The sequence below is a fragment of the Echiichthys vipera genome, assembly GCF_963691815.1.
Source record: "Echiichthys vipera genome assembly, chromosome: 11".
Classification (NCBI taxonomy): Eukaryota; Metazoa; Chordata; class Actinopteri; order Perciformes; family Trachinidae; genus Echiichthys; species Echiichthys vipera.
The window spans coordinates 11,817,988-11,837,066 of record NC_139836.1 but is presented as its reverse complement, the minus strand read 5'-3'; the positions used below and the strand labels follow the sequence as shown (position 1 = coordinate 11,837,066).

General features: G+C 40.0%; 3 protein-coding genes across 6 annotated transcripts in view; 2 read left to right on the top strand and 1 right to left on the bottom strand.

The window, feature by feature from the left end:
* Positions 1-362: 362 nt before the first annotated feature.
* Positions 363-2,855, top strand: map10 (microtubule associated protein 10; the record flags this gene model as incomplete). Its single annotated transcript, XM_083922638.1, has 1 exon — positions 363-2,855. One exon carries the CDS (start codon positions 363-365, stop codon positions 2,853-2,855), a length of 2,493 nt encoding a protein of 830 aa, XP_083778764.1.
* Positions 2,856-4,421: 1,566 nt separating this feature from the next.
* On the top strand, positions 4,422-8,054 carry ntpcr (nucleoside-triphosphatase, cancer-related). Its single transcript, XM_083922747.1, has 5 exons — positions 4,422-4,496; positions 5,345-5,507; positions 5,591-5,693; positions 6,579-6,788; positions 7,351-8,054. The coding sequence occupies exons 1-5, from the start codon at positions 4,463-4,465 to the stop codon at positions 7,426-7,428; spliced, it is 588 nt and encodes a 195-aa protein (XP_083778873.1). The 5' UTR covers positions 4,422-4,462; the 3' UTR covers positions 7,429-8,054.
* A 6,525-nt stretch (positions 8,055-14,579) lies between these two features.
* The window catches only part of mymx (myomixer), a 30,637-nt gene continuing 26,137 nt past the window's right edge, over positions 14,580-19,079 (bottom strand). For all 4 annotated transcript variants that reach the window (XM_083922743.1, XM_083922746.1, XM_083922745.1 and 1 more), the window contains 9 exons: positions 17,964-18,098; positions 17,773-17,847; positions 17,591-17,677; positions 17,401-17,492; positions 17,202-17,287; positions 17,046-17,109; positions 16,734-16,951; positions 15,555-15,701; positions 14,580-15,453 (listed from right to left, as the gene is read on the bottom strand). In XM_083922743.1, coding sequence (XP_083778869.1) covers positions 15,188-15,453; positions 15,555-15,701; positions 16,734-16,951; positions 17,046-17,109; positions 17,202-17,287; positions 17,401-17,492; positions 17,591-17,677; positions 17,773-17,847; positions 17,964-18,098 — 1,170 coding nt within the window. In that variant the 3' untranslated portion in view covers positions 14,580-15,187. The remainder of the gene's footprint in view (positions 15,454-15,554; positions 15,702-16,733; positions 16,952-17,045; positions 17,110-17,201; positions 17,288-17,400; positions 17,493-17,590; positions 17,678-17,772; positions 17,848-17,963; positions 18,099-19,079) is intronic.

The window sequence follows — 19,079 nt, the reverse complement described above, 5'->3', positions numbered from 1 at the left end:
TTTTAAATGAAAGGTAGGCTATATAAACACATTTCCTTAAAAATATTCTAGTATATCAGCTGTATAAATACTTGTATTACTTAACTGGATAGACTAAAAATAATTCCGAAATTACATTTTGAAAAGATGTAAAGTTGGCCGAGATTTTGACTATTATTGATATTAAATAAACATTTTTAATCAGTGCGATCCGTGAAGGATAACTGAAACTTCATTTCCCAGGTATCCCGGGGTATTGCATGACGCAAAATGCTCGCGACAGCTGTTTGTTTCCATGGAGCCGAGAAGCTAAAGCTCGATTTAGGGGCTTAGGTACTGTTTACCAGATAGGTAGTCCGTTGGTTTGTTTTCACACTTTGAGGATGTCAGGACGACAACATAGCGATAATGTGGAGACTCTGTTTTCGTTTGAGCTTTTGGTGGAAAGTATCCGACTCGACAAAGAAAGTCAAGTGTCCGACGAGCTGGCTGTTGGAGTACGACTGCTGGATTTTCCAACGCTGCTCATTTACCAGCCTCAAAAGAGCAGTGGTGGCACCAACCAACAGGCACATCATGGAAAAGATCAGCAGGGAGAATACACCTTTAACAGAGGGAAGTCTTGTTTCTTCAAAATGAACCTGAACTCATTTTACTCTCATCTGTCCAACACCCCTCTCTATGCTATGGTGCTGGGTGTGAAAGAAGAGATCCCCAAATTAGTTGGTACCTCGCTCATCTCTATGACTAACGCTATGGACAGAATCAGACAGGATGTGACTGAGCATGGTGTCTCTACTCCCTCGTCTCATGGTGAAAGGGGGGCTGTTGGTGTATGCAACCTGATGGGGGAGAAAATAGGATCAGTTTCCCTGAGTTACAAGCTGCTAAGTCTGGGAGCGAGTTTGCTGCCACATATCACAGAAATGAAGGCTCCTGAAAGCACCAGTGTCCACAGAGGACAACAAGTACAACAAAGCCTGGAGAAAAACCTCACAGAAACACCGGACAAGTCTCACGTGAGCAACAACATCCAAAATGACAAACCATCAACTGAGAATACCTTCATAAATGAGGATAAACGGGGCGATGCTGTTTGCGTTGCCATGCAGGCTGAACACAAGCCAAGAAGCCAAAAGCCTCACCCCCCCGAAGAAACGGAAAACACCTTTGAAGAAGATTTAACTCTATTTTGCCCGCCATATCTCTTCTACAATAATTCTGCAGAGGAGAAAAGCAAACATGAAAGAGGGGGTATCAGATTACTAAATCTAGAATCAGATGTTTTTGCATTTGAAGACACGTTCTCAGAGGAAGAGACAAGTGGAAATAAAAGTGAAGGTAGAAGCTCTCCAGTGGTGGGCCAGAGAGTAAAACATGATGTAAAGACATCAAGAAACCAAGAAACAAGTGGGGTGACGTCAAATATCCTCGGGGCAGCCTTACGACAGTTGCCTCTACTAAATGCTCTTCTTGTCGAGCTGTCACAGTTGAATGGCCAGAACCCGCAGCAGAACTTGTCTATTCATCCCAATCTATCTTGGATTTACAGGCCTTCTTCCACAGAGCCTTCAGCTGGGCATGGAAACACAACACAAACAGCACAAACAAAATTGTTGCGGAAAGCCAGACCAGGGACTGCTCCCCATTTAAAACATGTACATTCCCCCAGATACTGTTCTACACCAGTAGTTAGGCCTGCAACTGTAAAAGTGAAAGAGGCTCTGATTGAAAGTAAAAGCTCCAGTAAATCTCCTCAGAAGAAGCTTGTATATGGCACAACAAAAACATTCAACCTGAGACTGAAGCAAATTTCTCCTCTTAAAGTAAAGCGTCACGAATGCATGGACTTAATACAGAATGAAACACAGTCAAGTGGGGCCAAAGAAAGGAAAAAGTCAAGTACTAAAATCGTGAAGCCCAGCAAAACAAAATCCGCGTTAAATCTGCGCTCCAGTCTAAATGAAAATGTTGATACAATGATGCAGAGCATCACAATGAACTCTGCACTACAAGAAACAATCCCACTAAAGCAGAAAACCCTGCCCGGGGAAGTTCATGGTCAACAAGACACAGACTCTCTGAGAAGTTCAGAAAAACCTAACCTTTCTGAACAAGACTTGAAATGTATTCACATGCCCAGGGTGGATGGTGATGTTTGTCAAAGCAAAGACAAGAAGGAGCGCCACAGTGAATCAAATCAAGTCCAATCACAGTCTGAATGTGACAGGCACAGAGAGAAAATTGAATCATCAGGAAGCAGCAGATGCAGCATCCCAAAATCCTCATTTTCAGACTCCAGCGGGGAAGAACACGAGGAGGCAGACTATGCTGACGACTTCAACAGCCTTGAGCCCAGCGATGCCTACTCCCCTGACCCCGCCAGTAGCCCCGAGCTCTCCCGAGCCAAGACCCCAAAGTCTCCTGTCCGCCCCGACTTCTTTAACTCTGGTTTCCAAAAGAGAGGAGTCCTCCCTGTGCCCGTCAAAGCCCCCAGATCTCCACAGCGTGCGCTGAGAGGTACGCACATCATCCGACCTCGAACCCACGCCTCCGCCCTCAGCTTCTCCTCCGATGATGGTGACAGAGACGAGTCAGCTTCCTTGCAAACCATGTGTTCCAGAAAACAGACAACAGAGAATAGTAGAGTGGAGAGGAGCTCCGGTGCTGAGAGTTTCATATCATCAAGAGATCAAAGAAGTGGGTCGACCAAGAACAGCGGCCCTGTTCGAGGACTTTCTGCAGAATCAGTATCCTCCTTTGATCCGCAAGAGATAGAGGAACTGGAGGATGAGCTTGGATCTCTGGATTTCAAAAAGGAGTATCAGCATATCTCTGAGTTAGTGGCCAACAAACTCCCTGGTTACACTATGTAAAGACAAATATAGAATCACTATGGTAACATCAAGGCTACACTATTACACTGATGAAGAATATGTGTTGTACATATCAAGCCAATATGTAAGTTTTCCTTTCAGTTATGATGTCTGACAACTCTTTTAAATAAAGACAAGCTTTTTGTGGAAGTGATGGGATCATTTTAAGGCTTAATCACTCAGTTAATACTGGGCTACTGGATATTTGCATAAATTGTTTGACCACGAGTCTTTAAGTGACATTAGAGGATGGAAAAATCTCTCTGTGCACAGCGTTTATGCAAATCATTTAAGTTAATAAGCTCTTGTTTCTAGTCGAGTTGTCACAAGCTGAAAGTCTCCCAGAGCTCATGATTTCAGGGTCTTTTCTGTAAGTACCACCTGCTACTTTACATTTGTCTCCTGATATTATTTGATAAGAAAAAGAGATTCATTTTAAAAACCGGTGTGGTGTGTTTTTGGGGTTTTGGGGTTTCAGTTGAACAGCTGAACCTTATTAATTTGCACTGGGCATAAATCATTATTATTATTACCATTAAGATTATGTACTGAAGTACTCCAATTAAGTCAAATTCAAAGGTACTTGAACTCTGAGTGTGTTTTATAAAGTCTATATAAGCATTGAACAGCATTGTTTTACAATATACACACAAAATGATGGTGCATAGATTAAATTAGACTAGACCATGACCAGCTATGGTTTTAAACTGTTACATTATACAATAGTAATATTAGTCCAATAAAACAATATAATACATTTAGAGTTGTAATTCTGCATAATGAGTTTTTTAATTTTTTAGACTTATAGTACACAGTGGCATCACTCATTGTCCTTTTTAGATTCATAAATAATAATGTCTGTGGTTTTAGTTGATCCTTTTTATTGAAATATTTGAAGGTTATGCATTAGACCTTGTGTTTCACGTTACATACTTATGTTACATGTGCTTGTAAATAAACAAAATACTAATTTGTTAAGATTATTAAATAACTAAAATATGCTCAGTGATGGAAAAAACAATGTACATTTACTCAAGTACTGTACTTCAATACAATTTTGAAATACTTAAATACTTAATACAATTTTAATTTCCTGCAACTTTATTTCAGAGGCAAATTATGTACTTTCTACTTTCTACATGTATTCGATACCTCCAATTACTAGTTAGGTTGCAGATTCACATGAATACACAACATGTAAATGAACAAATACAGTGTTGATGCATTATTGTGGATGAAAATAAGACTTGACTGCTATCTTACATTGTATATTGTTCAAAAATAAGAAGAAGAATAAATAAGATCCACATTAAAGTAACGTTCAAATGAATGCATCAATAATTATAATTCAATGATATGATATACTTAAAAAACTTTGACTTTGAGAATATTTGATAGTAAAACTTTTCCACTTTCACTCAAGTAAGATTTTGAATGCAGAACTTTTCCTTACTTACAGAGCATCTGTGCGCTGTGGCGTTATTACTTTTACATAAAAAGATATAAACACTTCCCCACTGAATATGCTCACCGCGCATGCGTCAACTCCATGTGTACGGAAGAGCAGCTGCAGCGCGTTGAAGGCTGTAAACCTGCTGTAAACTGAAATGTTCAAACACGTTTTTCTGACGGGACCTCCAGGTAACACACCACAGCCAGTGTGTCTGCAAATCCAGAGCAGTCAGTCAGCTATGCTAACCCAGTGACCCGGGCACTAACTGTTTACTTTGTTGTTTTAGCTCATAGATGCATGGTTTTAGCTAGTTTTGTCGGGTTAATATCCCATCATAACCTTTTATGGTATGTATTTATGCAATTCTTCGAGTCCTTCCACACATTCAAGACACGCTCATATAAACGGTAACAGTTTTAAATACTATTATTGAGTCAACATGGCACAATAATTCAAAGATGTATTGCTTTAACATTTAGTAAATTTAGTAGACTGAGAGCAATAAGGGTGTTTGCTACTTGTTACTCCCAGCACGGGTTAGTTACACTACAAACGTACGATTTATTTATTTATTTTATTAATCCTATTTTAGTTGTTTTATTTATCTTTATATTTATTTCTGGACTATGCCGTTCTATACTAAATTACCACAATACTGCACCTTATACAATGTATGTTTCCCCCAACTATATCATGATGTACAATATTATTATGTTAATATGTTGAGTGACTGAGTTCCATTACTTTACAATATCATATATGAGTCTGTTTTTTTTACATAGACCTGTTGACTCTACTGCTATTAATCACACCAGTGTCTATACTTGTAAATACTTGTCTGTATTCATTTCTGTTGTTTCTGTTGTACTGCTGCAACAATTGAATTTCCCGGCTTTCGATGAATTAAGGATGTATCTTATCTTCTATTATCTTATTTTATCACTTATGCATGGATTAAACATATCCTCACACTTTACACTACATCAATAATTTGAAATGATGTTGTTGCAGTGGTTGTCTCTTGTTTTGCCTACAGGAGTGGGGAAAACCACTCTGGTCCAGAAAGCCTATGAGGCTTTGGTGTCATCAGGAGTGGGAGTTGAAGGGTTTTACACCGAGGAGGTCAGGGAGGGAGGCCGGAGAGTCGGCTTTGATGTTGTCACGGTGACAGGAGAGAGGGGCCACCTGTCCAGAATCAGGTACCAGGGTAGCCTCTCAGAACTACCTGCTCTCCTGTGATCGTGCTGTTTTTGAGTAACCTTCACCGTATTTTAATTTGCAGAGATGTTGCTGGTTCCTCTCATGGCAGAAGGGAGTACACAGTGGGGCAGTATGTGGTTGACTTGCCTTCTTTTGAAAACCTGGCTCTCCCCCTCTTCAGAAGTGTAAGATGCTTGCTTTTTTAAACTCTCCCTCATCAATAGATCACAGTAAGCAAAACGCTCTCTTTTCTCCCACACTCGACAACTCATCAAACCTTTGATTTTCTCAGAATTGAGGGAATAATTGGAAGCTTGAAAACACATAAATTCCAGAGTGACATTTTTAGTGTTGGTGGTGCCGTCTGGCTGTCACTGACCATGATTAATCCGGGATGTAAGTGACGCCTGCACATGTGCTGTAAAGGAAGGTGTCTGTGCCTTGGCGGCATATATTCCACTTTCATCTCACTTGAAGCGCCTCTGTAATCACTGCTGATCACTCGTTGTGTGTAACATGCAAACACCATCACAGGTATACTGTCAGTCGGGTACATTAACACAATGAGCTTTCTCCAAACATTAGAGTAACCACATGGCCACCTGCGGGGTCAGTTTAATAGTTCTTATCAATAAATGTCTGAACTGAAAACTATTTTTGTATTTAGAATTATTATTACTGTCAGTGTATTTTATTTCTTATTTTTACTGTTTTTATTTCTGCCTATTATATTTAGAATTATTATTATTGTCAATGTTTATTTTATTTATTATTGTTACTGTTATTTTTATTTATATTTATCAATTTTTTACTCATTTGTTTATATATATATATATATATATATATATATATATATATATATATATATATATATATATATATATATATAGTTACCTTTTTGCATTGGTAAGGAGTGAGAGTTTGGTAGGTGGGGGCTGGGGAGAAAAATACCAAAATATAGTGCGACGATCATTTATATTTGTGTGTTTCTGTACACTTAATGTTCCTTCCAATAAAATATTGCAGTTCTACCTAAGATCAGTTACAAACCTATGCATGCTCGGCTCCAGGCAGGGTCCACAGATGGTGGCAACAGGAAGGTGTTTCTCATTGATGAGATCGGCAAAATGGAGCTCTTCAGCCAGTCGTTCATCAGGGCGGTGAGACAAACTTTAGATAGCTCCTCCTGCACCATCCTCGGCACCATCCCCATCCCCAAAGGCAAACCACTGGGTCTTGTGGAAGAGGTGCGGAGCAGGAGCGATGTCAAGATCTTCACTGTAAGTACAAACACCAGCACACTCTCTTGGGGGGGGGGGGTGGGGGTATTTAGGTCAGTTTAGGAGCCTTTAAGTCCCACAATAGCTATAGGACACTGTTTACACTGTATCCACGTAAGTCTTAGGAGGGCAGTCAGTCTGCCCACTAACGCAGAAGAGGCATGCCCTGCATTATCCCTCTCCTATTGCGGGATTAATTCTAAATCATGCGTGACTGATTCAACAACAAAGGGTGGTCTGAAATGTCAAAGTGATTTATCACGGAAGACTCAGTTATGGATATTGTCATGCAAAATACTCCCTGCACTGGAGTAGTTATGTGGCAGTGTAAACATTTTTTGAAAAAAAAAGATTTGTTTCACTTGTAATTTCACGAATAAAACAGTAGGTCACAGATCAGGCTGTGGTTGATCTTGAGGACAAGATAAAGTGATTGATAAAGAGGACACTGTATTGTCGGAGATATTTGTCACAGTTCTCGTGTTAATTATCTTTTCACATTATCTCCACACTACCTGTTTGCCACCTTAAATGATTTTTGCCTATTTCTTTTCCCACTTAGGTATCTAAGGAAAACAGAAACGCCATTCTACAAGAGATTTTAGCAACACTACAAAGTTGTCTAAAGCATTCAACCTAATGTGGAGATCCAGAGCCACTAAAATGGAAAGACACTGCACTTCTGCATATTTGTGCTTACAAGTTTTATTTGTGTGAGTGCATATACAGTACACACAGCCAGACTGTTGAGTGGATTTACACACGCTTCATAACAGCGTTTTTTACCTAACCCGAGAGGCCTACTGTGCTGCTGGAAGAGTTAGTGTGTCACATGCATGTATTTATGTACACATTTCATTTTTGTCTTACTCATGCAGCCTCAAAATGGATTGTATGCTGAATAATTGATTGTGAGATGGAACGCAGCGGGGGAATTGTTCAGTTAGTGTGTAAATATCCCGTGCTCTCCAGTCCTCAGAACAGCTCTGTTGGATTATTTTTTTCTGCTATTGGTTCAGAGACTCCAGCAGGCATTTCTCATTTATTAGTGTGTAATATTTATTTGTTCAAAAAGACAAGCAGTGCTATTTTCTTTTTAGAGAGAGGCAAACAAAGCTCCTGTTTATACATTTAGTTCTTTGCTATGTGAGCCCCCCTTGTGTTTGTCTTGTCAACCTGAGGAGGTGCTCATTGAAAATCAATCAATATTTTACAGTGCAGCTATGTCCAATCCTGTCATGGTTTATTTATCTACTAGGATGGAGAAAAATAAACAGTTATTGTCTTTCAACAACGAGATTGTTTGTTCTTTTTATATTTAAAGTTGGAAATTGTTCAGTAGTTTCAAATGGTTTCAAACTGGTGATAAGCTTCAATGTTTTCATAATCGGCAGTATAAATAAATATGCCTCACTCTTGTTTCAAGGATTTTACGCTCATTCTGGGAGATAATGGCATTTCTGTCCATGTCAGATTAGAGTAAAGGATAAACAGTATCGCTAAATATTGGATTTCTGAGCTGTCTAAGTGCATTTATGGTGGATTTATTCTAATATTCAAGCTCAAAAAGTGCATCTGAAGTGTTTCATAGCTATAGAAAAACACATATTAAACTTGAAGAGAAGTGAAGCGTCTATATTTGGTCATTTTCAGGTTCATATTTGTATTTTGGGTTTCTATTAGAACATGTTTACATGCTTTTTTTCATAAAACACATTATTTTTCTCATACTGTCTGTTTAAATATACCTGTATTCACTCTCTGTCTAAAACACTCCCTTGTAGCGCCTGTCTCTAATCCCCCCACTCGCAAAAGCCCAGTCTGCTCTGATTGGTCAGTGTTTCCGGGTCTTCTTCATCTGCACTCTCTGCATCTCTGCACCATCGCTGCAGCCGGGAAATGACTAACCGCACTTTATACTTATATACATGCCGTCCCAAAAATGTATAAACACTTTAGCAGCTGATAACTCAATTCATACGTATATATGAAGAGGTATTTTTTATGGGGACAAATTTGAGCCATTGAATGTAAATGCACGCATAAACCAAGGGAATTGTTTTGTGAAATGTGCGATTCCATTGCTTCGCATTGTCTGCAGTGTTCTTACCAAGTTCAGGTTTATCAGGAATAAGTATGTTTTTAGAGACTTAAGTAGCTCAAGAGCATTCAAGTTTTGTGGACAGTCCAGATCAGATATAGAGTCCCTCCAGGTGGAATTTCACTGACTGCGTGACCTCCGATGTCTGGCAGTTGTATCAAGGTTTTTAATAGAAACTCTCCTGCAAAGATATTTGTTTTGACTTTAAAGCATCTTTAGGTCATTTCAAAATGAAAAAAATACACGGAAGGCTTTTTTGGCTTGTTTTTTTTCAATACTGCTCGTAACTGATGTGGCCTGTCAGGCTAGCTGCTGAGAGAGCTGCCAGCTGTGATCTGCGTCAGACATGCTGCTGTGCCAGCATCTGTTCTGTGACCACTGCTGACGTACCTCTGGATCAACTGGCACTGACAGTCGCTGAATTGGCTTCAAAGTCAACATCGCAATGGTCGTATTTTTTAACTAACATGGAAATATAATGTTGCATTGTTGGCACGACCGTAACGGACAATTAGAGTTGGTATGATTCACGGTGGAGTGGGGAATGCCAAGCAGTCCTGCTGAAAGAGTGGGCTCTCCTGATTGGAAGGTGATCCTTAGCACCCTGCAGTGGGGTAGCAGATGGGTTATGTAACAGTGGCAGAGACTTTGCCAATTTTAGCAAGTAAAGTGTGTGTGTGTGTGTGTGTGTGTGTGTGTGTGTGTGTGTGTGTGTACACATTTAATGTGTTCTGATGTGATTAGCAACCATATTGTGTTATCATGGGCATATAATTTACAGCAGTGATTCCCCCCAGGGATACTGTTGCCAGGGGGAACATGGAACAATTGTGGAGTAGCGCAACTATTTGAATAACAAAAAATGTGGTTTCTTTTATTTGAATGTTCATTTATTTGAATAAATATCCTTATATCCAGACAACAGTTTAAAATGCTAAAAGTAATGGATAAACAGTTTAAATATTGTTGATGAAGCTGACAAAAAAAAGGTTGGGAGCCACTGATTTACAGTGTTATAATGTTTGTGAAATCCACCATCATAACAGTTTTCCATACAGTAGCAAATAATTCAAATCAATAAAGATCCATTTCAATTCTTTGTTGCACAGAAAAGAACTCCCTTCCATGCTCCAAAAACATCTGTATTCCATTATTTCATGGTAACATTGTAAAGACATATGGTCGTCATGCCTACCATTTTACAATGTTGGCGCCATTGGTTTGCTTATCCATAACCATTGTGCAACTGCAACAATTGGATACACCGTCAAGGGACTTGAATGTATTGATGCGTCCTAAGCCATATAGAATAGCTTGAATGAATAAGAAGTGAATCAATTTCCATATCGCAGAGATGCATTTGCACCATATCTGCTAGACAGATGTCTATGTGGCACCCTGTAACCCTTTATCCCTCCACACATGGAGGACACAGAAATACAAGGAGCTTACCAACAATCCAGGACAAAAGGGAGATTGCTGGCAGGAGGGAGGGGAAGTGGGGTGGATGGTGGGGAGGTGGAGCTTAGATGAGGACATGTCTCTCCAGTTATTGCACTTTGTGGTACCAGCCCAGGAGGCACAATGACAGCTGTGGGGAGGGGGGTACATATTATGATATATTGTCTGAGAAGCCCTTGGCCAAAATGCCAAACTGAGCTGATGAAAATCTGACACATTGTTCAAAGACCATGTGGGAGATACACAAATGCCTGCTCCTACTTTCCCAAAGCTGGACTTCAAACTCGCGGTTTATTTCCCAAGATGAATCTGTGATTTATTGAAGGATGTGGAACTTAAGCTTCTTAGCATCTGTAATGTCCAATTTCTCAGTGCCAAAGCTTGCACATGGTATGCACTTGCCAGTACCTCCTTAAGTCAAGGTAATTTCTCATCATCCTGGGTATGCAGGTTCTCACAGTTACTGCCATAAAGCTTTGCATGGCCCACAGGCTTTTTAAATAATTTCCAAGAATGCTATAATTAATTTTAAAGGGATAGTTAAGAGTTTTTGAAGTGAGGTACTTATCCATAGTCAGTGTATTATCTACAGTAGATGGTTTTCAGCACGCCTCCAGTTTGGAGAAGCAGGCAGCAGCTAAATGCATTTGAAAAATCAATAGAAATTTAGGGGTGTGCTGTATATAGAATATTTTCACCACTTTACCTTGCTGTTAGACAGCCTTGTTTAAGTGTACACAGAGGGGAACTGAGGCCGTTCTATGCTCGCATCTAAGCCCCCAGACTCCATTGATGAAAATGGTCATTTTACCTTGCAGAACACGGAGTTGCTTGTCGACTACTGCCTTGATCGGTTAGTTTATTTGGGTTATTGTTTAACTATGGGATTTTAAAGGTTTAGGAACTAAAATAACTCAAAACAAAGACCAGCAACTCTGCAAGGTTATATTACTGTTTTTGTTAATATCCTAGTGGCTTTGACGAGAGTCTAGATGACAGCTTCAGTTCCCTCCGCGTAAACTTAAACAGGGCCGTGTGACGAAAAGGTAAAGCAATGAAAATATTCTTAACATATTGTACATTTAACCTGATGATTGTTTTTGGTGGGCCTTTTTTTAATTGGCTAAAATACGTTTAGGTGCTATCCCTATCGAAAGGAGTTTCCAAGCTTCCGTGCCTGCCTGTCTGCTTCTCCAAACTGGGGGCGTAGATTATACACTGAATATGGATAAGTGCCTTATACAACCTCACTTCAAAAAAATCAGAACCATCCCTTTAATTCTCTACATTGTGCTTCTGGGCATAACTAAAGTCCGCCGATCTTGACAGGTGGGCAGTTAATGTTGAATGGGATCTGAAGGCTGTGGAAATTAAGCTATATGATCTGGGTTTCTAACCATTATTCCACCCTGTTGCCCACCACCAATGATTCCTAAACCGCTCTTCCCATTACATCACCTTCATGGGGCTCCCTGGGTCTGCAGGCAGACAGTGTTGGGTTTCAAAGCCTGTATCTGGGACACTAGCACACCAATCTGCAAGCCTACCTTTTGAGCCTGGGATCAAAGCTAAAAGAAGCACGAGAAAATAAAAAAAGTAAAACCTTTGCTTGATTTATGCCTTTGTTATTCATACAATTAGTATTATTTTTTCAAAAATACTGAAATAAATCTAATATTTTTCATCAACTATGATACTAAAGAGCAAACATTCACATATTCCCTGTAGAAATCTGTAAAGAGTCATTCATCCTTCCTGAGGCACGAGGTTCATTCTCCATCAGCAGCAGGGGAGGAGTTGAGGCCTGAGGACATCCCTCTCCTGTTACACTACCTTAATGGTTCCTTGTGATCTCCGGATCTCTTTAAATGACAGTGGCAGCCCCTGATGAGTCATTCCTTACTTGGCTACATAACAAAACATAGACTTTTCTTCACCTTTGGTAGGATATGTCATGGGGGCCGTTATTAGTGGTTAGACGGAGGAAATGCAACAACCTAAGTGTGGAGTGTGGAGAAGTGTGTGGGTGTTGTGTTTTGTGGTCCATGTATCCATTGCCCAGCCATATAACCCCCCCCCCCACACACACACACACACACACACACACACACACTGCTGTGAAGAAGCGGTCAGGAGCTGTCAGCAGATGATGTGGAGGTCAGAGGTCAGCGCGGTCACAAAGCATGGGGGCACGGTGATCAATCGATTGGCCGGTGCCGCGTCCCTCAGGGCCGCAAAGGATTTGGCTCTCTTGACAGAGGAAAAACACACAGAAACTGTCTTTAGTGTGGATGGAAAAACCCAAATGTTTGTAGGCCATGCGAAGAAGAAAATAGGTGCCACATGTGCATGCAGCAACTATGTGAATTGGCCTATAATATCCTGGATGTCATCGTGGATTATTAACTTGTCTACACTAATAACATACAGATCAATGCATTAGTACATGGACATGACTTATATGGGGACTTTGCATTTAAAGTGAACAAACTTTGGGTAGATTTCAGAGTGATGTGAGAGGCTGAGTCATACAGCATTCATCTATATAGAATCTCAATAATGATTCACAGATTGCTGACCTTCCATGATTAATACCTCTGTTGGATATTTTTGACAAATTTTCACCACGAACACAGAGCTTTGTCGAGCTGTTTCCATTCCATACGCTACTGTAGCTGCTGTGTGCATGTGTGTATGCTGATATATGTGCCAAGAAAGCACTGTGACTTTTTTGCAGTCCTATATGAACTTGGAGGCGATTTTTTTTTTTACATTTGTAAAGCGCTGCTCTACAAAAGTGTGATAATATGTTAGGCGGGTGGTTAATGGGAGAAAAGTGCACTTTAATCATGACGTCACGTTGCAGATCAGCATGTACTGTACTGTATATAGTGTGGTCTTAAGGTTTGATTCATGGGACATATTATTCCATCATTCAACTGCTGTCCCTGCTAATTGACGCTTCAACTACTAACAGTGCACGTGGTTTAGCTATTGTTGGCGCTGCCATTCAACTGAAATTTCAATTGCTTTCACCTTTTAAACGGCTCACTTCTTCTTCACTCACCTCACTGACGGTTCAACTACTTTCAGTGCTTACATACATTCAACTTGATATTCACATATTGTGCTCATTTTCAGGTTCATACTTGTATTTTGGGTTTCTGGAACATGTATACAGGCTTTAATGTTCAAAAAACACAATATTTTTCTCATCCTGTCTGTCACCCCTCTGTCTGAAACGCTTTGTTTCAGTGCCTGTCCCTTTAAAACCCCTTCCTGAAAAAGCCCAGTGCCCATCTGCTGTCTTTGTGTCTCTGCAATGTCATTGCAGACGGGTAACAACTGTAACAGCACTGTAGCAGCACTTTCTACCCATATAGAGTTATGACATCACAACCGTACAGAAGTCCTGACAGCTTGTTTAACAACACAGTTTCTGAATATGCGCTGTGTTTATTTCTCTGTGGACTGAGAGTTTTGATACTTTCACTGTATTTATATAGCACCACAATTTTTACAATATGGAACCTTTAAGTTTCAAATGCTTTCAGTGTTCGCACTAATTTCAGCTGCTCTTTGCTCTCAATTTCGAAATACGGTTCAAACCCTGAGAGTGCAACAATTCAACTGACAATTCAACTGCTTTAACCCCCATATGACATCACACATTAAAACAATGTTTTAAGACATTTCTACTGGTTTAGTGTTTGCACTTTCAATTTTCAGAGTAAGCACGCACACTTAACATTTTCTTCAGAAAATGTAATCATATCTGGTTCTTCGTGTATTACAAATCTTCCAAAAATATTTTTAAATTTGCCCCAAGTGATCAATTTCTTTGCCATTTCCCTCTCTGCTGCAACGGATCTGTCCCTCAGACATCCCAAAGTGAATCGCTGAATATTTTGAAATGCTAAACAGTGGCCTTTTGCAAACTCTTAATGCACACGACTCATTATGCAGCCATAATGTCTGCAGAGAATGTTTGGTTTCTGTTGATTTTGGATTTGTTGATGTCATGTCTTTAATATGCAAAAAGAGGGCTAATGATGTGAAGATGTTCTTCGCCTGGCTTGGCCTTTAATCTCCCTTTTCATCTAATCCTTTTACTCTTCAAAGCCTTCAGAGATGATAACAACACTTTCACATTTGACATTTTCCGCACAACTCTATTAAAAATAAATATCTTCATCCATTAATCACAGACGAAGCAAATCATATTTTTTGTGTTTTATTAAGAATAGTCTTTGCAGCAGTCTGTATATAAAAAGTGTTAATATCAAACAAGCTCAAGCAGTATCAAACTGCTGCTTTTAGTACAGTTGTATAAAGAAGAAAATGCTTTGGTGCACCACATGCTGTACATGGGATGTAAGTGTCATGAGTTCAGGACAATACCTGGTCATAACTGAGACAAGATGATATCACTGGGATTATTCTCTAAATGTGGTTTCTGATTTTCCACTGAGCAGGCAGGTTCTTACAGGAACTGTTAACGCAATAACTCAACAATCCAAACTACAAAAGGAAACATGAATAAGACTGGCGAGAAAATGTGTTTTGTAATAAAATCAAATCTACAACTACACGGTGCACACTCACACAGTATTGATCCTTTCACAATAGAAATAAAGTAAGAGCAATACAAACACTCATTATAAGGACGTGAAGTGATTTATAAAAAAAAAACACATCAACAATAAAACCATGGTAGCTCTTATAATCATAAATATAGTCAGTAGTAGCATTGTTTTTGCTTTTCAACAAATATGTGCACTGCACATAAGACACTATTTGTAAAAACCTTTCTTAGTAAAAATATCTTTTTAAAAACTCAGAGGTCCCTTTTTCCAAAGAACTTTTTGAAGACGGACTTGTTGCGTGGTCGTGGCAGGCTGGCGTAGCTCCTCAGAGCCGAGTCCTGAGAGGTGTCCTGCTGCCACCCAGCTAAGGTCAGCAGCGGGGGCTCCGAGCTTCTGCTTACGGACGCACTGTCTGACGGCTTGTCTCCAACTACGAGAGTCACACAGTAGTTGGAGCCTCTTTCCAGGCCTCTGCCTCCAGGTGTGTGCAGCATAGGTTTGATCTTCTGAAACGTTGCTGAGAGCAACCAGCGGAGAGGACGTTAGAAGACCAAAAAACAGCTGTTTATGATTCACAGCCACATTACAGATCATTTAGGTTAATAACTGCAGACTAACCTGATGTAAAGGAGTGGGAGCGGCGTTTGTTGCTGAGCCAGTCCTGACTGTTGAAGACAGGGGAGTGAGGGGAGGGAGAGAGGTGGACTCTGGAAGCTCCAGACAATCTGTGAGTCACTGTCCGCTCTAAACTGTCTTCGTCGTGGTCTAAAGAGGGAAAAAATATTATTCAAAGCAGACATTAAAATATTGCTAAGTGGATAATGATTAACATAATTCAGAGTCTGCCTTCAAGCAGAAACTTAACAATGTTTTAGTAGATCCCTCTTGCTCTTGTTGAGTCCCCAGTTTCCCACATTTTAGTACATTTGTGTTTTCTATTTTATGTCTGTACATAGGCTGTGTATACTTGTATATCTGTTGTATATTTGTCTGTGAGTCAAACTTGTGTATTCTGTATTCCTTTACTCCTGCTGAGATTTCTCGGACCAGATCGATATTGTAAATAAGAAACTGTTCTTAATGTTTTATCTGGAAAAATACAGGTTAAATAAATAAATAATGAGGTCAATTCATATGCTCCTATGGAGAAAATAACCTATGCCGTGAAAGGTAGGCCATAGCTGTTACATCCAGGGATGACATACACGGTATCTCTTAAATTTACTAACTATCTTTATTTTGCGGGTGATAGCGATGTTGGTGATCCTGGATGTATGTATTTATGTACTGTATGTTAAATGCAATGCATATCTTTTTATGGCACTGGTTTTATATTAGGTTTATTATACTGTTAATGTGGTAAATTGAAAACAGATTAATATAAAAAAGCAGACATCAAGAACAGAAGAGCAGAGGGACTAAAATTGAAACTTTTACTGTGATAACAAATATGAGCTGCCTCTGTGCAGTCCTGTGATACTCCAGTTGTTTAATATGTAAGACAATACCTTAGCTCCCCCTAGTGGAACACACTGTGCCTACAACGAGTAATTCCCTGTTTTTTTCCATGGTTAAAGCACTTATCGTTGCAGTGTGAAACTATACAAGCTACTAAATTAAATCTAGTACAGTAGCCTCAAGAGTAAAGAAGCAAGCAAATGTAACACTCAACAACTACCATAGCTGAGTGCATCCACTAACCGCCAGTGGCTCAGTTGGGGCTTTTCAATAGCCAACAATGGAGAGTGGTACTTGTATTGCTTCTGCTTAGTGTGAATGTGCAGCAGAAGGCCTTACCACAGCAGCCTCCATCTGAGGATGAGATGGTCAACTGCTCATCCACACTCCTTAAATGACTCTGCGGCATGTGACTGAACTCTCTGGTGAGGACAACAATCTCCTTGGTTTGGGCGGCGCCTGGTGGTTTGCGCCTGGGGAACGTGGTGTTGGCATCATGATGGGAGGAGCAGTGGCATTTGGCGAGACCATGACAACCGGAGCAGTGGAAAGGCTTTCTGATAAGGTAGAAGGGGAAACAATTTTGTTTGTAAAGACCGGAAGAATCCTTGAAGTCAAGAGATAACAGTTGTTAAAACTGGCATGTCTTACAAGGAGATGGGGAGGTCTTGATCAACTGGGACACTTGATAATGATGACAAAGACTCACTCGGACCTTTTAAATGAAAAAAAACATAATAAATGAATCACATCATTTTCACATCAGCTCAGAATTAGCATACATTATCTTTGAGATAAAACATTTACCTGTGTTTGCTTGTATTTTCATCATCCATTTCTTCATCATAAAGCGCGAGGAGGCGTTGAGTAGGTATTCTGAACCATCACGGAGCCTGAGGGAGAGAAAGACAACTATTACAACCTCCAAATACCAGAAGGTCACGCACAGAACTGTCTGTATCATCTACAAAACATTATTGTGACTCAATGGTTATCACAGTCTTACCGTAGTCGCAAGCAGTTGGGTTTTTTGGTGTAGTCTGGTGCAGGTGAACACTCAGCTCCCATGAGGTTCAACGGCAGGCCACATACAGAGCTCTGCAGCACAGATTAATCATCATTGACCATTCCATTCAATTATTTATCATTTCTGTTCTCCGGGGCTTTTTATTGTTGTAATTTTTTTTTCTGCTTACTCTCAGTGTATCCTTTCTATCCTGGTAGAAGCACAAGGTGTGTCTATATACGACGGCATGGTAGGAGTTCCAGCCTCTGGAGGCAGCCTGTGAAAATAAGATAAGAGTGCGTGCTGCTGCTGACTGTGGGCTTTACATTTGCTGACCGCGCTGGCTTAGACATAAAACGGAGCCTTTCTTACTTTCTTTCCTCCCAGCTGCAGCTTGTGCTTCCTCTCGAGCATTCCCTCCATAGACTGCAGCTCAGGCTTTTCACTCTGAGAGGGTTTAAATCAACACAATTTAGACAAAAGAAAGAAAAATCCTCTCTGTGGTTCATCATCATAAGAGCCATATTTCTAATGAGAGCTTAACAAATTGCAGTCACTCTTACCAGGGTGTTGCAGTGCCCTCCTGTGGCCATGGATTCTTCCTGCTTCTCCATGTTGTCCAGACTTTGAGAGGCTTTTCTTTGCTGACAGACGCCATCTAATCCCATATGAACTGACAGTAGACTCATCGACTGGTCCTGTTCAGAAAGAGAAGATTTCACCGTCATCACTGGTGACAAGATAAAAGTTGCTCATGCAGTTGTGTTGCATTTAACATCAGAACAGTGATACAGGCTACTGGCCCCAGTTTTAGGGCAAAATGACTATAGCTTGTATTCACCGTATACATGGGATAATTGACATACTTGAAATATATCACTATTAGGGTTCTAATAAATGAGGGAGGGTGGGTTTCAGTTTCAGTTTCAGTTCACCCAAATGACATAAAAACACTTAGTCATGAACATTTTCTTGCTTACCCTGGTGTAATCTAGACATGCTGATAGTCTTGGCTTTATTTGCTCAGGTTTGAGATATTAGGTGAGGTGAACAGAACAACTTTGCGGTGCTACATTTTAAAAGTCCTATATTATGCTCATTTTCAGGTTCATGCTTGTATTTTGGGTTTCTACTAAAATATGTTTACATGCTTTAATGTTCAAAAAACACATTATTTTTCTCATTCTGTGTCTGAATATACCTGTATTCACCCTCTGTCTGAAACCCTCCATTCCTGCAAAAGCCCACTCTGCTCTGATTGGTCAGCATTTCCGGGTCTCTGCACCATCATTGGAGCCATAGAATGACCCCACCGTAGCAGCTCTTTCTACCTATATATAGTATAGTTGTGACATCACAACTGTACAGAAGTCCTGACGGCTCGTTTAAAGTCACAGTTTCTGAAAACAGGCTGTGTGCATTTCTCTGAAGATTGAGCGTTTTGATACTTTCAAAGTATTTATATAGCACCTCAACATGCTTTATAACCTTAAAAGACAATAGAGGACCCTTAAAGTCTGGTTACACATAACATGGCATCAATCGTTTTATAGGACCTGTCAGTTCTTTCAATTTTTCAATCTCTCTCAAACAAAATTAGAATCCCTTCCATGTAATCTCAAAGATGAATACCTCAAAACCTGGGCAAATAAAAACAAATTAATTTTTATGGAATATGT

Excerpts from the sequence above, each read along its gene's own strand:
- ntpcr (XM_083922747.1), top strand. The coding sequence starts at position 4,463 with ATGTTCAAACACGTTTTTCTGACGGGACCTCCAG. Across the intron at positions 5,508-5,590 it reads GGCCACCTGTCCAGAATCAG|AGATGTTGCTGGTTCCTCTC; the intron begins GTACCAGGGTAG and ends TTTAATTTGCAG. Across the intron at positions 6,789-7,350 it reads GCGATGTCAAGATCTTCACT|GTATCTAAGGAAAACAGAAA; the intron begins GTAAGTACAAAC and ends TTTCCCACTTAG.